The 22446-nt window shown below is 34.1% G+C and overlaps 3 protein-coding genes across 4 annotated transcripts in view; 1 reads left to right on the forward strand and 2 right to left on the reverse strand.

Moving 5' to 3' along the window:
* The window catches only part of LOC140057815 (potassium voltage-gated channel unc-103-like), a 57224-nt gene extending 51802 nt beyond the window's left edge, over positions 1–5422 (reverse strand). Inside the window, exon 1 of the mRNA XM_072103561.1 lies at positions 5177–5422. Within this exon, the coding sequence (XP_071959662.1) occupies positions 5177–5190 (14 nt within the window). The 5' untranslated portion in view covers positions 5191–5422. The remainder of the gene's footprint in view (positions 1–5176) is intronic.
* Positions 5423–7553: 2131 nt separating this feature from the next.
* LOC140057180 (uncharacterized) lies at positions 7554–12832 on the forward strand. Its single transcript, XM_072102736.1, has 5 exons — positions 7554–7696; positions 9520–9861; positions 10346–11206; positions 11539–11559; positions 11711–12832. Exons 1-5 carry the CDS (start codon positions 7645–7647, stop codon positions 11776–11778), a joined length of 1344 nt encoding a protein of 447 aa, XP_071958837.1. The 5' UTR covers positions 7554–7644; the 3' UTR covers positions 11779–12832.
* A 1901-nt stretch (positions 12833–14733) lies between these two features.
* On the reverse strand, positions 14734–22024 carry LOC140056401 (palmitoyltransferase ZDHHC7-like). Of its 2 annotated transcripts, none has more exons than XM_072101766.1 (9): positions 21901–22024; positions 21221–21309; positions 20630–20709; positions 20270–20382; positions 20035–20096; positions 19679–19772; positions 18819–18891; positions 17319–17433; positions 14734–17161 (listed from the first exon to the last, which is right to left on the reverse strand). In XM_072101766.1, the coding sequence occupies exons 1-9, from the start codon at positions 22017–22019 to the stop codon at positions 17079–17081; spliced, it is 828 nt and encodes a 275-aa protein (XP_071957867.1). In that variant the 5' UTR covers positions 22020–22024; the 3' UTR covers positions 14734–17078. The 2 variants fall into 2 exon arrangements, with proteins under 2 accessions (XP_071957867.1, XP_071957866.1); XM_072101765.1 differs by having other exon boundaries at positions 18819–18894.
* Positions 22025–22446: the final 422 nt, after the last annotated feature.

Raw genomic sequence — 22446 nt, forward strand, 5'->3', positions numbered from 1 at the left:
CATCATTTTATTTTTCTTTATCTTTTTTTTTCAAATACAAAAATAGGAAAAGGAATATTAAACCGATTATCGGTACTGTATCTAGATTTCTTCAGTATCATAGGAATATTCAGTAATACAGCATCACATGTTCGTCACATGTTACGCCTAGTATGCCTATCAAGACCATCTAACCCTTAACTACCTTACATGATAGGCCTACAGGCATCACATGACACCCAAATGAGATATTGATATGATTAAAATTCCTATGATACTGGGCAAATACTGTCGTATGTGGAGATACAGCACTAAGAATCGGGTACACATCATCCTGGTGATGACGTAATGACATTATATCATCCTGGTGATGACGTAATGACGAAATTGAATCTTGGACCAATTACTAGGATTATGTTTAATTAGTTTTGTATTTTTAATTTAATTAGGAGAACTTTCCGTTAGTTCTATAAATTAACATATTTTTAAATATTGTTAAAACAATTCTCTGTATTGTAGATCTACATCATTCATTAGTTCAGTAAGCATACTGTATCTACGGAATATTCTGTGATACACCGTCACATTTCGTCACATGAATTATTGTTTAGGCCAAGGGTAAAAGTAATGTCACATGTGACACTGTATTTAGAAATTGTGTATGATACTATGTACATTGATTATTGCCTAGATACACATAGGTGAATAGAAACTTTTGGAACATGTTGCAGTAACCACCTTGGTTCCCAATACAAGGATACAACGCAGGAAAATTGACCAATCACAAGCGAAGGACTGAACGGTTGCTAGTGATTGGTCAAATTACCTGCGCTGTGCGTACCTCATTGCGTTGTGTCCAAGTGGTAACCAATCTAAAGTTAGATATTATGTGTATGATATTGGTCGGCAGCACGTGTACCACATACGCCAGAAATATGTCAAAGGCTAAAATTACTACGTACATTGTAAGCTGGAAATATATCATATACGACCAAGGTATTTATATAATATTACTATATTTAATTATGCTAAATATTGTTTTCTGTATAAATTACAAGCATAAATTAATATACGTGACAAATAATTTAATAATAAGTGAATTTTCAATATTAAAATAAAGAAATAGGTTATAGAAAACGAATAGGGCGTGTGGTTTATCGTAGGAATAACAAAGTGGTATTGTCCACACTGTAATAATAATATCTATTTAAGAAAAGTATTATACACATCATTTATACTCAGAAGGAAAACATGAAAGAAATAACATCTTGACAAAAAACTAAAAAGAACATCAAGGCTGTTACAATATACAAGACAATGAAGAAACATTAAGACATGAAATAAATGACTAACAAAATTGCTTATACACGATACATCATAATAATGTGTTTAGAAGCGAAGCAACATAGATTTTGATAAGAACAATTTAGAGAATCGTCGAGGACACCAACTCAGTATAGAAAATCCGTTAGGCTCGTATACTTAATAAGCTAAATCCAGTCTGGCTTAGAGACTAAGACCCAAAAAAAGAAAGCAGATTACAAGACGAATTGAACCCAGAACCTTGGTATCAGAAACAACAATTCAACCTGAAGCAGGTATTTCTACAGACCTTCAAAATAATTCTAAAGTAGAAAATAATCCATTATCATACAATAAACCGTCATCACATTAATATGAGCTTTATTTGTGAAGTGCTGACAATAATCTAAAGATTCTTATTTCATTTTTTAGAAAGCGTCCTTCTAAATTTAATTGTCTATTTAAGAAGTACTGTATGAGCTTGAAGTTATTGCGTCACTAAACATAATACGAAGAACTATAGTCATTTCAAAGTGGTTCCCGTCTTGCCCACTCGGACTCCTCACCATTCCGATTACCAATACATGTTTCGAACTCTTAATCGGCGCAAGCGCACAAGAATTCCCTGGTGTTTCCAAGGCTACTCTGCGTGTTATCAAAATTAAAATAATGGCATTTATAATTCATAAGAATTATACATTTCAAAAACCATGAAAACTGACAGGAGGTATAAAGTATAGCATCGCAGCAGCGCGGAGTGTTCGTTCACACAGCGCCTATGGAGAATAAAGTAAAAAATACTCTAAATATAGTTTATGAGGTATATAATGTCAAACATGCCATTTCACACACAAAAGTTCAGCATGTGTGTCCACACAGCGTCTATGACGTAAAAGTCAAGCACCACGCCAGGACACACAGCCAGCGCTAAGGAATCGATTTTGCGAGGTACTCATAGTTCGTTTATATAAAAATCACTTTAATAATGATAACAAAGGCTAGCTTGAGTTACAATCAATATTGTTAAGTCAAGATACCTTAGTTGACACTTATTAATAATAAATGACAATGTACGTCTCACGACGCGCGTATTCAAAATACAAAACCATTTGTATAAATACAATCATTTCTGTAATAAAAATATGTTATACAATATCATTTCCTTAGGGATGTCAAATCTTATATTTCACCTCTAAGCAGGCAATATTTGTATAATACAAGCCTCCCACGATACAACGGAAGAAGAAATTATATATGCACTACTTTAATCTATCATGAAAACTAAGAAAAATGACGTAAACCCTACAAAAGAAAAGACAAATTGTAAAATGTCGACCAAACCATCTCTTTAATCTTCAGAATGCATTGAACTCGGTGTAACAGTATATAAATAGGATAAAGTACATGCTCGACTACGTGACTAAACTACGGCTGGAGTAAAATGGAAAAGGTATACCTTTTCACGTAAAGGTATAGGCCTATTGGTATTCATAAGGTCAATGGCCAATACAACCTACTCAGACCAACGTAACACATTCTAAAGCGTGGTTCCCACCAGCGACGCAACGCAAGGGCGTAACGCAACACAAGTGAATTGACCAATCACAAGCGATGGCTTTAACTGTCTATAACTTCGCTTGTCATTGGTTAAAACGCTTGCGTTGCGTTTACGTCCTTGCGTTACGTTCTAGTGGGAACCAAGCTTAAGTCATGGTGGACACACAAAGGGAGAGAGGCCCAACTAGCTGATGGACACACAAAGGAAGGGAGGCCCATCTCCATCAGATTCAATCAGTCCCATTCATAGAGAGAGCCACAATACACAATACCTTTAGTTGATCATGATTGGTCGATAAAGTTTAAAGTATGGTACGTAAGACAGAATAGGTACAAGAGACTCTCAATGAGATACTATGGAACAATATTTAACACGACACATGGCGGATACTTAGTAGTACTGTAGTACTTTACGATCTTATCAATAATAATTTGTTCAATTCATGGGTAAATTCTGTAATACCGTTCCTACTACATAGACCATACGCAAACTACCTTCAACAACAGGCGTCACATATGACACATATCTGACACTGTATTACAGCATTTGCCTATGCTATGATAATGGCATACGTGGAGATAGCGTTTGCGTACGTTGACGTTCCTTACAGCAAGTAAACAATTATTACCCATTAACGCCAACTGTAAGCTTGACTACAGTCGTATATTTAATGTGTTAATTGAATGCCTATTACTTACTAAGTAAACAATGTAATATTATAAAGCTCTGTCTACACTATCAAACTTTATGTGACAAAAAAAATGTGATGTGCCCATATATGGACATGATGATGTCATATCACTACCATATTAAGGTATATTACTACCATATTTGCCCACATCAGACCCTTTTTTTAGAACTAGTTTGATAGTGTAGACAGAGCGTTTATAAGAAAACTGAAAACATCTCTACAACTACAGTACTACTTAATTATGTTTATATGCTTTCTTATATTGTGGTTGTGTTTTAATACATTAACATTATTCATCATACTTGCTTTTGTTGTATTCCATTTGTATACACAATGAATAGTTACAATAGTAAAATAAACATGTTTACGTCGAGTTCAGCTGTGATAAATGCAAACGCGTCGATTTATCCCAGTGTGAACAGACCGTTAAAAACGTCTTATTTCTTACAAAGGCTATTTTTAGTTAAAATATTTTATTAATCGTTTTAACCTATATAAACAGCTCTCCTTAATGTGTTTACGGTATAAGGCAATTTAAGTATTTTTCAATCACACTTTGATTTCAACCTAGGCGTGTGTAGAGTGTTCCGTAACCGTTAAGTCACGGTGAGAAATTGAGAAATTTTCTGCATCTCTCGGGACACGATGAGAACGCGCGCTTGACGAGTGAAGCATACACTGAGGATATCAATATTAGAAATTAATCTGCTATCTTAAACTAAATTGGGCTGGTAACAACCTACAAAGCACACAAATAAGTAATACACGACAAGGTGTGGAAATAGTATTATTTTAGGTACAATAAGTCAAATCAAGTCAAGTCAAGTATCATTTATTATCATTTGTTTTAGGAAAAACATAGAAATTCTGTTTGCTCTGTTGGCGGAGCACAATATCCAACGGACACAACACGAACTCAAAAACAAAAACATTACAAAAAAAAAAGTCTACATCATATTTAAGGCTCTAATAGATCCTGGAAAGAAACTATTTGTAAATCGTGCCTTATTGGCCTTAATAGAACGAAATCGCCGACCGCTGCGCATCAACTGGAACATACTATCTAGAGGCCGGATGAAAATGATCATCTTTGATAGCCACTGGCTTTTTTCAGAAGACATCTAGCATAAAAAATTACTCTTGTATTTGTAATAACATTCATCCACAATTTAGGCAATTTTGATTAGGTCCTCTATAGACTCACAGCAGCCACGAACGATGGACCAGTACACCGGAGAAAGCACTGTAGTATTTAAAGTACTCACTTGGATCTTAAGAAGACTTGTATCCAACCGAACTATGGGTCGTTGAATAGGAGTATTGTATTGTACTACCTATGCCGATTTCCACGCAACTCGACGATGATAATGCCAAATTATATTTCATAAATTATTTACATTGATATGCACAAATATAAGACGTCAATTAGTGTCAGTTATACAAACTGACGATAATTGTACAAACAATATTGGTAAAGATGGACTACATTGAAAATATCGTAACGAAATACACATGCATCGCATTATGTTAGAGCATGTAAATATATATACATTCAGATTTCATGAACCCGACAGGTAGGTGAGCTAGTGCAATAACTACATACTACTGAGAATAAGAAGAATACATTCTGATGATAATCAACTTACATTACGTGTGCCATCTTGCTTAAATACACGTTTTCACACAAAAAACAACAACAAAAGGTCAGCACACTTCTAATCCGTAATGTATAAAGCGTATCGTGCGCATTGTAGCCTAGTAATGTATACAGCGTATAGTGCGCATCGTAGCAGCCTAGTAATTCCGAGGAGAGCTAGCGAGGCAAACCATTTAACATGATCACGACGACCGGCAGCGTAGAGAACGAGTCGTAAATTTCCTAACGTTCACATACTTCGCTTTCCAATACTCAAATGTAGGAGAAACAGTCAATTCACCGGTGATACTCTCAACTGAGGGCGCTGTTTAATTGTACAAGATTGGTGAAAAATTATGAAGAGTAAAAAGTAAAAATAATATTATACGAATTGATTCTGACATTTGATTTGAAATAATGTAAATAGCAATTATTGATTTAGTAAAGGCTGACTTTCTGATATGAATAATTATCGAGAAACGACGTAGACGACGCGATGGAATGGATAAGCGTCAATTACCATTGCTGTCCAATCGAATATTATGTTTTTTGTCTTTTCATATACTTTTCTTAAAGATATATTGTCCCCTCTGAACAAATAATTTTCTTAAATATGCCATTTTAATTCCACATAATGGTGATTAAGTTTGACCAAAAACTGGATCGGAAAAAAATTTATTACTTGAAAAAAAAATGTAATTATAAAAAAAAATAATTGTCTGTACGTCAGACAATGGTTTTTGGTTCAATTTAACAATTATTTTGTCCTTTTATAAGACTCTTGGTACAGGCCTAAGCGATGTTGCTGTATTATGATAATGATGATGATGATGATGATATCGTGATTTAGGTATGGAACGCCAACAACATTGTAGGTGCATGCTGCCCTGTACTAGTTCGCCTGTGGGGCTACACGCACCGTTTAAATTCCACGCGAGTTTCTACCAGAAAATATCCCAACCCACAGGCCTACCACATATTATGCAAAAGAAAAAACATCATAATGTTCATCCAGCACAGTTTGACATGTCCACTGCCGCGTACAAGCAGGCATACAATAAGCTATTAATTCTTGACAGCTCAGCCAGCAGTCATTGAAAGGGGATAACATGCTTCCTCACAAACCCCTGATAATAACATCCCGGCATTAACAGTATACATGACCTCTCGGTCTAAAGGGAGATACGCACAAGTTTTAAGATAAAACTGCGATTTGAAGTAATTGGTATTTCCAGTCAGTACAGTCATAAGAAGGCAATCCCCCACGAGACCTAGTATTCCGACATGTCTGCTACATATTCAAGGTTTGCTTGCAGCGCTACGATGTGAACCTGCTCACCAATGCAGTTATGAGTTCAAATCTTTACCTTATCATTTAAAAAGTTTTCTTAAACCTAAAGCTACATAATGTAATAAAGTAGTTTTTAGTTGAAACATTAACATTACCTAGAACTCCAGTAGGTTTAAACAAAATCTAGTAAATTTTACCGAATTTTTGTTTGCAAATTTGTTCAAATTTGTTTTCTACAGTTTTCCGAGGTTTGGTCCACACTAGAAAACTTTACCGATTTTTTTTTTTCAAAATTTTGAGTTGCAAACTAAAGTTTGCTTGTGTAAGTTTGTCAACTGGTCAACACTAGAAAAATTGTACGGATGATTTTTTTTTTTTTGCAAATTCGTTTTCTACAGTTTGTCGAAGTTTGTCACTGTTCCACACTAGAAACTTTACCGATTTTTTATTCCTTTTTTTGTGCAAATTTCAAGTTGGACACTAAAGTTTGCTAGTGTAGGCTATACTTCTGCAAATTAGTTTTCTGACGTTTTTTTTTTAACAACTGGTTTGCACTGGCGAACTTTGGAAAACGTTTCTATAAAAACTCTAGATTGCACACATTGTAGACGAAAGAAAACCATGACTATATATGTCTCGAGCCGTTTCTAAAATACAAACATAAGGGGAATGACGAACAAAAAATGGAAACGAAACGCTCAGCTTTGGTGCACACGAAATAGAAATATGCCTCTGAATCACCAATTAAAAAAAGTTGTGTCGGAACTTATAGCGGCCGGTAGAGTAATTTGTATTCCATTGGCATCCGTATCCAATTAGAGCAAGTATTCATAAAGGGTGTGACTATAGTTTAGCAAATGTTGAATATTGTTCCAATTCCAATACTTCCCATTAATAAAGGTTATTTTATGCTAATTGATTTCCTTTGGTTTCCATTTTCCGTTCGCTTTGTTCTTTTATTAAAGATTTAAATTTGTAGATACTAAAAATACATGTCACACATTGGACCGGCAGATAAATATGAGTCATATTCGTGTTTCCTGCATTGCTCATGTTAAATTAAGTTTGTTAGAATCGCAACCAGTCGAATCATTCCTTCAAGTGGACTACACCGTACTTGCTATAACTGCGAAAGTTCTAACTCTTAGAAGTTAAAACTGCGAAAGTTACCAGCTAAAACCTGCAAAATGAACATCGTTTTGCAGTTACTGTTTGCTGCATTTGTAGCGATTCTAATCGGTAAGTTTTTGTTTTATTTTTAAACACCAGATGTCAATTAAATGCATTGACCTAATTGCCAACGCCTTTATCTGCAAAAAGTTACTAAGCAGAAAATATCTTCACAGGCATTTAATGCAATATAAATTACATTCCTTAATTCCAATCATTAATGGCTACAATATTATTTAGAATTACTGAAAGTGTAATATAATGAAATTTTAATTTTTAAAATCTTAATTTTGATGCGTCCTTTCAACTAAAGTTAATTAATTATCCATATAACATTAACATATAACATTATAGTCTGTATCCTACCCGGCAAACTTTATAAAATTGTTGTTTGCAAACTCGACGTTTACACGAGATTTTAAACTAAAGTTTAGCTAAAACTCCAGTAGATTTAAACAAAATCAGTAAACTTTACCGAATGTGTGTTTGTAAACTTCTGCAGTTTGATAACTTATCACTCAGTAAATGTTAAAACTGACTTTGTTAGTGTAGACATATTTTTGGCAAACTAAATGTTTTCTGCATTTTTCCAAAGTTTGTCAAACTATGGAAAACCTTTCATTACTCGAGTTTGCAAACTAAAGTTTTCTGGTGTAGACTTCAATCTATCAAATTTACTTACTGTAAATATTGTTTGAAATAGTTTACCTCAAAATAAAGTGCAATATTTTCTAATACTGTTCTGATAAGTTGCCTTAAATTATCAAAAAAACTAATTAAAGAAGTATAATAGTACTCGTATAAATTCTACCTTGCCTCTTTAAAACAACGTTTTGTTATCTATAAAGGCCTACACTACCTGTAAATTATTACAAAAATACAATTCCTTTTATAATGATACAGTCATAAACTTTTACTATAAATAGCAACAGGAAACTGGAAGTCAAATTATCAATTTAACTAATTTCTTCCTAAATTCGTTAAACCGGTCTGTTCAATCACGGTGTCATGTATAGAAGCAATATACTTTGAGGCTGTTTCATGTCAGCAACGGTAAAACATGAATACACAATGTAATAACTTTAAAAATCCCTTTAAAACTCACTATTTAAAAAACCACGCCCACGGGGAACCATAGTTTTTTTTTGAGAATGAGAAAGTAAAGCTCTAATCAAAAGCGTTGATTAGCACACAGTCAATGTCGAAAAGAGTATTGTTGATATATCTCTACTCTCATTGTATTATCTGATTATGTATATAAAACATTTGCAAACTTTTATATATTGTTTCTACAACATGTTAAAAACGTTGGCACTGTTGAAAAGGATTTGACAAATCCTTGATAGTACCACCGTATCCCGTCTCCATAATGGTACAGTCCAAGTCAACCAGGCAATTCAATTTGACATTATATGACTCAACCGAATGATAATCTTGTAGCTGTGTGAATCCGAGAAATACTATGCGCGTTTTGGAGTTGACATTTTACCATGTTTTTTTTTTTCAATATCAGTTTAGGTCTGTCATGTAAGATTATCATTATATGAATAATTATCATTGATTTACATCAATCGTTCGACGTATAATTACCCAGGAAGGTTTTTTACACCTGTTCCGAATCGGTTCTGTTCCGGCGCTCGAACGCCAATGACGCGTTTTCAAGCGGCTACGCGCATATATCGATTGGCGCATAGCCGCGTGGAACATCGTGAAACGATTTGATTTGCCGGCGTCGGGCTTGAACCTGTGCCGGAACAGGTGTGAAAGAGCCTTTAGAGGTTTGTTGTTGAAATAATATGTTTGTCTTAGAACACCGGAGCTCTGAAAATATGTGTTTCAGAGTGTGAATGCCTTCTAGGCTAAAATCTAAGTAAACTATTTTTACATTGCAGACCCTTCAACTGGACTTCAGGTATTTGTGACTGGACCTCAACTACCGGTTGCAATCGGAGCACAGGCTAAACTGTCCTGCTCATTTTCCCCATCCGCTGAGGTGGACATCAAATGGTTCAAGAAAACAACACCACAATCCTTTCAAAAAACAATCGTCTTATCAAGGGTAAACGGCCGAGTTAATAACCACAATAACAATCGCATGCGTTTTGAAGGGCCCAATGTTGCGCATATGTTGATAAGACAGGTTAAAACTAACGACGCTGGTACGTATGTATGTGAGGTGACAGAACGCGGTTACGCACCTATTGAGGGTGTAGCGATGCTCAAGGTATTACGGCGTAAGTTTCTTTTTCTTATTATTTTTAATGTATGAATTCATTTATATCAATATAAAACTCAAAAACATATAACAATAAAAGTATAAATGAAATCATTTAGCATAGCAACGTCGAGAGGACATTTATAAACAATATAACCACATATAAAAATCTTCAATTTGTTTGTTTTTATTAATGTAATTCTTCATGCTTTTTCTATGTTTGGTTGACATTATATTAACATCGTTAACAGTAAGATTTGGTTAGCATATCTCTTGTCCAGAGTCCAGATAATGTTTAACAATCAAGCGCTTTTACGAAATAGCGCTATAAAATGTCGCATTATTAATTAATAGTTAATGCAGGGAGTTGTTATTAGACCTAATAACAACTCCCTGGTTAATGTAATTTCAATAACCACATATTATACTAATCTTAAATTTGCTACCTTTTTGATGTAATGCTTTTCCTTGTCATTATTAAACATCATAACTATTATATTTAGCTGGTCAGCAACCACCACAACGACCAACAACAGCACCAAACAACCCAAATCAACCAGGAGGCGGCGGAACCGGTGGAATGAATCCTGGAACCGGTGGATTCAATCCTGGAACCGGTGGATTCAATCCTGGAACTGGCGGATTCAATCCAGGAACCGGAGGGATGAATCCTGGAACCGGTGGGATGAATCCTGGAACCGGTGGGATGAATCCTGGAACTGGTGGATTCAATCCTGGAACCGGTGGATTCAATCCTGGAACCGGAACCGGTGGGATGAATCCTGGAACTGGTGGATTCAATCCTGGAACCGGTGGATTCAATCCTGGAACCGGAACCGGTGGGATGAATCCTGGAACTGGCGGTGGAATGAATCCGGGAACTGGAACCGGCGGGTTCAATCCTGGAACCGGAACCGGTGGATTCAATCCTGGAACTGGAACCGGTGGATTCAATCCTGGAACTGGCGGTGGTATGAATCCTGGTACTGGAACAGGTGGGATGAATCCTGGAACTGGTGTAGGAAATCGACCGGGTGTTGGAACTGGACCAGGTGTAGTACCTGGAACTGGTAACTTTGGACCTGGAACCGGAGGTGGGATGAATCCTGGAACCGGGATGAATCCTGGTGGATTCAATCCTGGAACCGGGATGAATCCTGGTGGATTCAATCCTGGAACCGGGATGAATCCTGGTGGATTCAACCCTGGAACCGGAAACTTTGGACCAGGAACTGGCTTTCAACCTGGAATGGGACCGGGAATGACAACAAGGAGACCAGGGTTCGGCGCTGGTGGACGCTTCACTGATCAGATACTATACGGAAGAGATCCTATTAACCCTACAGCGGCTTACAGCCGAAAACGTAAGTTACTATTATGCGTCACTAGAGACGCGCAACGCAAACACGAACGCGCAACGCAAGCGAGTTGACCAATAACAAGCCACTGTTTGAATAATCCATCACTTGTGATTGGTCAAATCACTTGCGTTGCGTTGCGTCCTTGTGTTGCGTCGCTAGTGGAAACAAAGCTTTATTAATTTACGTTGACTTAAATCATTGATATATATTCGATGTATTTATCTACTACAACTTTATTGTTTAATTTTTGTTATTTACTGACAACAAACCGTATAAAAATGATAGCAAACATACATCATATTTTTTGTAACATACTAATAATTTTTTTTTTTTAGCATTCTATGACGAAAATGCGGGTAAGTTCTTTCATTTCTTATAGACATTTTAAACATGATATTGTATTTAAAAGTTGTAGGCCTACAATACAAGCTCGTTTAATAACATTTCCGCGTTTCCGATATACTGTACAAAACAATGCACTAAATAAGTAAATCAATTTCTTTGCAGGTATGAATGTTCGACCAGTTCTACTTCTTGTGACATTACTGCTTATTGTTGGTGGCGCCCTTGTGTAATACGCTCGAGCTGTTTTGTTTTTTATTTTTTTTTGTATTTCATGTACAAATAGTAAATAACCTATCTAATGTGAATTTATTAGTAACTTACGGCCCCTATGCCTTGCGTTTAAATAACATACCAAATGTTAGCCTATCTAGCTTAATGTGAATAGTGTATTGTATTTTTCTCTACTTATTGCCCAGGTATTATGTTCAAATAGCCTGAATAATGTTTCTATCCCTTTACTACGCCTAGCAGGCCTGGATGATGTATTATGTTTAGGTTTGACACCAGAATATTAAGTTGACGCACGAGCCTGTGTACGCGCGCGTACCTTTTGTCTTTTTACTGTTAGAAACAATACGGTGATACGAATTAAAATAGATTATTTCTTAGGCTTATTGTTAAAGAAAGTAATTGGAATTCTTTTTGTTTTCTGTAGCTAAACAATTTATCCATGACACAGTTGTCTATAATTGTCAACAATTATTTAATATTATTTTGACCTTAGATGAGATGCTGTATATGTAAATAATATCAAAGAATTCATGCATAAGCCTGGTTCCCACTAGAACGCAACGACGTAAGCGCAGCGCAAGTAAATTGACCAATCACGACGCATTGTGATTCGCCAAACTACTTGCGCTGTGTCCTATAGTGGGAACCAAGCCTTATTCGTGTACAGTTTTAGGGTTTGTACGGCATTTCATGTATCTTTGTATTGGGACACGTGCCAATTATGACAATTACTCATCGCTACAAGTCTGTCTCTGATTGGCTACTCCTAATCACACACCCACACACACATCGACAGATGACCCAACTAGTTAAAGAAGTTTCCTGCAAACCATATTTGATTTTAAAAATAGCTGGCTATAATCTGTTAGTATCTAATAAGATAACTATTATAACAGAAGGTATACCACAAGGTATGTATAGAAATATACGGAAGGTACTAAAATTAAATATTGTTTAATTTTTCAGTATAATAATCTTGATTCGTATACCTTAAACAGGAAGAACATTCGTTTTTGCAGTATATTACTACGAGTTGTATTATTTACAATAAAAATGTAGAAATGTCAAACATATTATACTTTGTTTATGTCTGTTTCATCCAAGTACGTAGGCCTAATGTCCCCATCGTAATTTACATTCAGAATTTTAAATGCATTTGTTCAAGCTATGAAGCAACGCAAGGACCAATGACAACCGACAGTTCGAATAATCCATCGATTGTGATTTATCACGTCCTTGCGTTACGTCTCTAGTGGCAACGCAAGTGAATTTATCCAATCACAAGCGACGAAAGTTTGGATGATCCATCGTCGCGCCGTGATTGGTCAAACTACTTTCGTTACGTTCTTTCGTTTTGTCATAGTGTGGAAATTAGCAGCATGTGGGATTTCACGTGATCAAACCAGGGAGTTGTAACTCCCTGATCAAACTATTTTCATTCTAAATTTATATATAATTTACATTTTTAGTTATTCTGATTGTAATCGATTCGTTCATGAGGTCGTACCCACACTGGTTAAGGATACTATATAATACATGATCGACTTGTTCTATATTTGGTACTGTAGGCTTATCTATTTTTACGTTCACCTCAAAATATCGTTTAAGCTTGGTTCCCACACGTAACCAGGTGAGTTGACCAATCAGAAGGCACAGTTCGTATGATTCATCGCGTCGTTGCGGTGCGCGTACGTTCTCGCGTTGTGTCGTCTCCTAGTGGGAACCAAGCTCTAATTTAAACAACCTACTTTTGTCTTATTACAGCTTTACGAATAATTAATTTAATTTCCTTTGATTATGTTTAATTATATTTGACTAAACAAAGATAACGCGTGACCCGGTGTTTAATTGTTTCTTGTCAACGATGATTCATACACATAAACAGCATAACATTTGTATTTTGTCTTAATTATTTTCAATTAAGTTTATACTTAACGATTGAGAACAGCTAACAAGGTCGATTTAATAAATGTAATTGAATGTATAATGGGCATTTTCCCTTTCCATTAGTGCAATAACTATTAGGCATGCGCAGTAGAGGTGTAACCTGTGGCAAACAAGGTTGAATGCATTAAGAAGTGACGTTTTTGAAGTGCTTAACTTAATTACAAATGGCCGGCAAAAATTAGCGAAAACAATCAAAATAGAACAAACAGCCAGACTGCATACTTCCTTACATATCAGTGTGTCATGTGACGTTGTTGTCGATTGGTCAATTGACGGACAATAACCGATCAAACTCACAGTTTGATGGACTAAAGTATCAACACCAAAACAAGAGGGTCAATGGTAAAGCTCTGTCTACACATCAAATTTGTTTGACAAAAAGTGTCCAAATATGGTAGAGGTACGACATGTGCATATATGCACACATTACATTTTGTAGTCACATAAAGTTTGATAGTGTAGACAGAGCTTAAGTGTAGGTTCCGCATGTGGACAGACGAACGGGCGCTGGTTGGTGGCATCACTCGACAAGAAGGAACTCTTACAGGGGAGTAGAAAGTCGTGGCATGTGTCATACACACCTGCGCTGGTTGGTGGCATCACTCGACAAGAAGGGACTCTTACAGGGGAGTAGAAAGTCATGGCATGTGTCATACAAACCTGCGCTGGTTGGTGGCATCACTCGACAAGAAGGGACTCTTACAGGGAGTAGAAAGTCGTGGCATGTGTCATACAAACCTGTGCGCCATTCAGCCCAGTAGGCTACGAGTCGCATTTACATTTACAGAAATGGTCATGCCACAACAACAAAAATGAAAAATTAAAGGAATAATTAAATTAATAATTATAGAAATATTGTATAAAAAAACACACTTAAGTAATTAGAAATAATGTAATTTAATTAACATACATTTTCAAGAAAAAGTAATATTTATACAATCTTTTAGTATAAAGAATTACATAATCTATCATTTATATACGAAAATCTAAATTCTTATAACACACTGATTTATGAATAGCGACGGATTAGGTCAACTTTGGTACATTTTATCAATAAAAGTTATTTTAATAAATACCTTAACATTTTATATATTAATTACTTTGAATAAACTAAATAAAAACTATATAATAATATGTTAATATCATTTGTTCAATACAATGTTTAGAGAAAATAATTATCCAATCGGACTGGAACGCGCCTACGTTTTCTCCCCACATGGTGAATCGAACATTCCCGATACCCGTTGGTTGCGCTTATTTTTTCGTATTTTATTCGTATGAATACGCTTGCGCTGATGGCAATCAAGCCAGAATCCGTATAAAGTTATTTGGTTGGATTCAGGAGTGAAACTATTTTCTTATAATTTGAGAATTTACTGATAAGTTCATCATTATTTCTTGTTTCTTTCGGTTTATGTACAACTTTTAAAATATTATATAAACAATAGGCTATAGAAAAAAAAAATTAAATTATATAATTATTATTCGCGTATAAATATTCCTTCGTACAACAACTTTAAAAATATTATACAAACAATAGGCTATTTAAAATATTATATAAACAATAGGCTACTACAGAAAATATTAAATTATAATATTATTCGCGTACAAATATTCCTTCGTATAAAATTACTTGTTTTTTGTGTAACTATTGATTAGTTCAATTACACACTAAATTATGTATCTAAAATATATTTGATTCGATTCATGATTTTTTAAGAATAATCATAAATATTATTATTAAATGTTGTGTCATCAGACGTTTTAGATTAACAATTACCATTTTAACTTGAAGAAAACTGTTTGTTAGAAGAATGTGCATATACCAAGCCGACTAATAAATTAAAAACCTAAGGTTAGTACTTACAAAATATTATAAAATACTTATCTATTTTTTACTGTATTATCATACAGTAGTTGAGACTGTGATACTATAAAACACAAACCATATTACACAAAATAGTATTATTACTCCAGCTCTACAACCCCTAGACAAAAAACTAATAAAATCCAAAAAACAAATCTATATTTATCTTGAGAAAATATTTGACTTGAACATGACTTTTTAAAATAATATACATTGTCTAAATTAACAACTTGAAAATCTAGGAACACTGAGAACGAGAAAATGTATTATTATTAGTTATTTTAGTTTTATTTTTTTTAGTGACACAAACATGCGTACATATTCATACGAAGCTCAAATATTGATAAATGCCAATCCTGATGTGCGTATATCCATGGAGTAACAATACTCCATGGTAATATAGAAGGCAGAATGGTGGTAACTCTATCTGATTTTCATTTTTTATTTCCATTTATTTATTAAGTACTGTGACAAAATAATAAACACAGAAATTTCTCAGAGTTAAAAACAATTTGGAATGATTATAAAGATTATATTTAGTTTTAAAGAATTATGCAAAATAACTTTTTTGGCAATTGTTTTTTTACATATTTTATACACTTTTTTGTTTTTCTATAAAAGCTTACAAACTCTAAATCTGTAAAACACTGTTAAGGCATTGAGTGGATTGAGATCGTTTTTTGTTTTACAACCCGATTTTGTTGCTCCTGATTTGAAAACTCAAACTTTGTATAATAATCGTGTAACTGATCTTTGGAATAGCCTTATATACTATAAGGCTGTTATAAGTCTAATTGTAACCAGTTTAAATGTAACCACTTGTAAGCTGTTGTTTGATAATCTCAAATGAAAAACCAAAGGCGAAAGCTCTGTCTACACTATCAAATTAGTTTGACAAAATAAGTGTGATGTGCCCAAATATGGTAGTGATATGCCCAAATATGTTAGTGATACGACATCATCATGTCTACATATAGGCACATCACATTTTTTTTGTCAAATAAAGTTTGATAGTGTAGAGAGAGCAGGATTTTTTCTCTGAAGGAACAAACATCGGTTTGAATTTTCCAGATAAAATCTCTTCTGAAAACATTTCTGATAGCGAACCTCTCCACTAGTTATCAATGTTTGAATGTCATAAAAGATCAGCGATTAACCACGACCTGCGCGTGAGAAAGCGAGATGACAATACACGTCGTAGATGATATTAAATTCACGGATACACAATTCTTGTTTTTCTAAATTCGTTCGCCATTAATTCAGTTAAAGCATTTCAACAATTTTACATTACAAAAATCAAGTAAACAATAGTCATGTTCCATTGGTTGGTTCAAATAACAGTACTGTTAGATCAATAATTGAATTTGATACTCCTTCATGATTGGTTAAGAGTTTGAGCGTTAGTTCTGTTAGAAGAATAGCCAAATAAAACATACTTTCCTCTGATTCACTTTCTTGTATTGATATTTGTTGCTGATTGGTCAATCATACATCTTGAGTGAAAGGAGGAGGAGTTATACTTGGGAAACGCCCAGAAGAGAATGGGCACAACCAACATAATCTGGAACCTATATTCAAAGAGAAAAACATTGATAAATTCAATTGTGTTAATAATAAACAATATAATTTAACACTTTTATATTCTTTGCAATAATTACAACCAAATTGTTAGCACCCCATCCCCCGATTTAAAAAATCCTGAACTACATAAGAATGTTGGAATACCTCGTCCAAATACTTCTCTTAATAATTCTTTTCTACTTCTATTTTGTTGAGGGCGTACACCATTTACACGCTTGACTTGTTCGACAGCTGTTTCATCTTCCAAAATGGCTGATACCTGATAGAAATAAAAACTATAGTTTATAGTATATGTTATAGTACAGTATGTGTATGTTATAGTACAGTATGTATATGTTATAGTACAGTATGTGTATGTTATAGTACAGTATGGTATGTTATAGTACAGTATGTGTATGTTATAGTACAGTATGTGTATGTTATAGTACAGTATGTGTATGTTATAGCACAGTATGTGTATGTTATAGTACAGTATGTGTATGTTATAGTACAGTATGTGTATGTTATAGTACAGTATGTATATGTTATAGTACAGTATGTGTATGTTATAGTACAGTATGGTATGTTATAGTACAGTATGTGTATGTTATAGTACAGTATGTGTATGTTATAGTACAGTATGTGTATGTTATAGTACAGTATGGTATGTTATAGTACAGTATGTGTATGTTATAGTACAGTATGTGTATGTTATAGTACAGTATGTGTATGTTATAGTACAGTATGTGTATGTTATAGTACAGTATGTGTATGTTATAGTACAGTATGTGTATGTTATAGTACAGTATGTGTATGTTATAGTACAGTATGTGTATGTTATAGCACAGTATGTGTATGTTATAGTACAGTATGTGTATGTTATAGTACAGTATGTGTATGTTATAGCACAGTATGTGTATGTTATAGCACAGTATGTGTATGTTATAGCACAGTATGTGTATGTTATAGTACAGTATGTGTATGTTATAGTACAGTATGTGTATGTTATAGTACAGTATGTGTATGTTATAGCACAGTATGTGTATGTTATAGTACAGTATGGTATGTTATAGTACAGTATGTGTATGTTATAGTACAGTATGTGTATGTTATAGTACAGTATGTGTATGTTCTTCCGGTTGAGTGGAGGTAGTTAACTTAGTCTATTATAAACTTGGTACATTCTCTTAAAAAATTACTGTATAACCACTTAAATGTAAAATATTTAAAATTAGTTACAACTGAGCTGACATGAGTATTTTACATGTGAGGGCGTGTGGCGCAGTGTGTTGGACGTTCGACTAATGATCGTGAGATCGAGGTTCAAATCCAACTCTTGCCGCATTGCTTGTATCCTAGGCAAGATACTTTAGTTCTATTTGCCTCTCTCCACCCAGGTGTATAAATGGGTACCCGGTTAGATCAAGACACAACTTTGCGGAAGTATGTTTCCATACGTGTTTAATAAAAAAAAATGACTGGGGTAATAATGTTCAGTGCATTGAGAGCTTGCTTATATGCGCTATATAAGAATGAACTATTATTATTAGTTTATTAAATGTTCGTCCAGTTTCACCATATTTGTTTTGTATTATATATTCCTGTTCTACAGTGTCAATAATACCTTATTTTAAATTAACCATATCAGAGTAAAAGAACACTTACCTGATCACAGCCTATTGCACACACAAACAGACCAAACAGAATGCTCTCCACGATTAACACAATTGTATGTGCTCTGCTGGGGAAAGACAAACACAAAATAATTATAAATCAAAAGGCAAATTACTGAAAATGCTGTGAGTGACTGGATCTCAATGGATAAAAAATAAAATAAGGACTGAAAAATAACAATGCTGTGGGTATCAGTGGCTGGATCTCAATGGAGATACAAAATGACAATGCTGTGGGTATCAGTGGCTGGATCTCAATGGAGATACAAAATGACAATGCTGTGGATATCAGTGGCTGGATCTCAATGGAGATACAAAATAAAATAAGCACTGAAAAATGATAATGCTGTGTGTATCAGTGGCTGGATCTCAATGGAGATACAAAATAAAATAACACTAAAAAAAATGAGAATGCTGTGGGTATCAGTGGCTGGATCTCAATGGAGATACAAAATAAAATAAGCACTGAAAAAATGACAATGCTGTGTGTATCAGTGGCTGGATCTCAATGGAGATACAAAATAAAATAAGCACTGAAAAAATGACAATGTTGTGGGTATCAGTGGCTGGATCTCAATGGAGATACTGTACAAAATAAAATAAGCACTGAAAAAATGACAATGCTAAATCAAAATAAAGCCAGGAAAAATTGCTTTCAGGTAACACTAATTCTTCCTTAGTGCATGTCATTTTAGTTATAATGCAAATCTGCTCAAACTATGTCAATGAATTAACATGTCGCTAGGCAACTCGCAAAACAAAAACTCTCTTGTAAAGATTGAGGGCCTGCAATCCGCACTGTGAATTACCTCTCTTTCTACGAGAATAAAACAACAGATTCAAAATACTTACACTTTTGCATTTTGTTCCGCAAGTTTTATATGTCTGTTTGATGCTGTTGTCCAACACAAAATCACAAGAACTATTGAATATATTGCAGCAAGACCTAAAATAGTAAAATAATATTTATAAAAACAAAATTGAGTTAAAGAGCACATTTGAGACTGAATACAATAGTGGAAGTGAATGGGTTTTGGATTGAATTTAACCATTTATTTTGTCATTTTATAACATTTTTTTTTTGTACGCAAGTGATTAACTTTACTAAAACTACAAAATAACTTATTCAAAGTCTGATTGAATTAATCTTCATCTTTCATGTTTTTGGGGGACAATAGATCATTAAATGGATTCTACTGTAGACTTACCCACATAGAATAAGAATTGTATAAAAAACTTTTGATTGAATTCCCCCACACAGTTATTAATCCTGAAAGAGAAAATATCAAAAAGAATATTAATATTTTGATACATAGTATTGACTCTTATAGTGCAGAATTTAAGTAAAGTGAGTGTGGTGTGTTTGTTATCAGGTGTAAAATTGTCAGGTTTAAACAACTTTAGAAGTTGAAAAGGTCAATAGTTTATTGCAATAGTACATACCACGGACAATGATGATCCATTTTGCGAATACATCTACGACAGATCCTACAATGGTGAGCTCTAGGGGGTCGGTATGCCTCACACTTCTGACATATACTCCAACTCTCACCATCCTAACGAGTAAAGAAAATATGACAAAAATATTTTTATGAATCAAGGCAATACTTTTTTTACCTTACTAAGGGTCAAAATCATTCTACAATTTCATCTAACTCGTTAAGCTCTTTTTGGTTAATAATACACACTGTTTACAGCAGTGACTGACAAATAAAAATAAGACTCAAATAATGATATGTTATTGCAGTAACAAATGTAGTTACTGCAGTAACTGCAGTAGAATAATTGTTTTTTATCATTTACCTGTGATAATATGCTCTTAGGAATTGCACCAACCCTCATATCAGAAAAATCTATGGCAGCAGCTGGTAATGGGACAATACCTAAAAACAAAAATAAGGTAAGGTTTGAGATTGAGATGGGTTAGGGCATAAGATATAGTATACAATTCTAAATTACCGGTACATAATTTAAAAACTTTTTATAGAATTTATGGAATAACATTGTGCAAACTTTCCAAGAAATATTACATCAGAAGTTATTAGAACATAAACTTTAAAAATTATAACATTACAATCACCCCTCCAACCAAAAATGGTGTCTGGGGGTTTTTTCCCCCAAATAATATGGGACCTTGATTTAAGGAAATGAGAGTAGTTTGAGAGATTTTCTGGTCCTTCAAGGGGTTTCAATTCCTTAATTTCAGAAAAAAATATGAAAAGAAATACATTGGATTCTGTAAAAACCATCTGCATAAACCATCTGCATATGATGAAGGAGAGAGAGGTCCAAGAATTATCCATAGTTCCTCCCTCCATCCATTTATAATACATTCTAGAATCCATAATTACTGTATCTATTTAGTACAGACTTGTACTAAATTAAGGCACATACCTGGGTCTGCTGTGACAGCTCGTACATGTGACGATATGAGAAGAACTACAATCAGATTGAAGGCAACAGCATGGAAGTACCCACTAATACTGCATACGTAAAAAAGGAAGAGTATTGAATGATTAGAAATAACTTTTATTTTTAGTAAATTAAAGTAACTAACTCCAGTTTTATATATGCAGACAGAAGGTTGTACTATTAGTATTGTATCTAAACTATAGCAAAGCAATGGAGTTGTTAATTGTTAAATAACAACTCCCTGCCTAAAGAGAGTACAGGAGGTCCTTATTATAATATTAGACAAAACAAATATAAAAACATTTAAAAAAATATGTGTCAAAACTTTACTCGCAATTCAGCAATTAAAAATTAAGCTCAAAATTATATTGGGTTTTTTTTTAATCAAAAGGAATAAACAGCCTAGTTTAGTACTACTAGGCTTACGCTTGCTATTTATATTTTCATAATGAAATAATTGAATTGATATTAATGTAAAATGACAAAGTTAGCCTAGGCCTAGCTAGAGTGTATGGGGTCAATCATCACCCGACTCTAAAACGTAAAAATACGGTGTCCCACTCCTGTTGTGTCGTGTGTGGTGAGGCTACGCGGTCCGGCCAAGCCCAGTTGTTTAAAAACAACCTTCTATACTGTTAATGGATTATATTTACTATAATTACCTCATAGCCATTGTTGGAAGAATAAGCCATTGGACTACAACATAATCAGCATATAGTACGGCAGCATATGTGATTATTAAGCATATAATACCACACGGATCCTTACGAAACACCGCCATGTTTGTTGATATTGTCTTAAAACCATGGTTTCCAGAAAAGAAGTTATTTTTTGCCTAATTTCACGATCAATATTTCACAAATTCAAAGGCGACCACCCAACTATTATTTTTAAAAGTATTGCTTACTCTATCAATAAATAGGCCTGGTATAAATATTTTTAACACGGTAATGCAAAAATTAATGGTAATACAAAAAAAACACAATATTTTGCATAGAAGAGAATGTTTTCTTTTTGGTTGATTCAATAGATAAACAAGAAATATTTCTTACAAAAAACGCCGCTCGCTTGTTTTAAAGATATATTATATCAAGTTTGTTTTGAATGTGTCATTTTATTGTCACATAATAGTTATTCACGTTAACCAAGCAATTATTTACCTGAAAAGATGTATGACAATGATTTTGGGGTTATAATTGGTTATCCGC

This window comes from Antedon mediterranea, chromosome 8 (assembly GCF_964355755.1).
Source record: "Antedon mediterranea chromosome 8, ecAntMedi1.1, whole genome shotgun sequence".
In the NCBI taxonomy this organism is placed as follows: Eukaryota; Metazoa; Echinodermata; class Crinoidea; order Comatulida; family Antedonidae; genus Antedon; species Antedon mediterranea.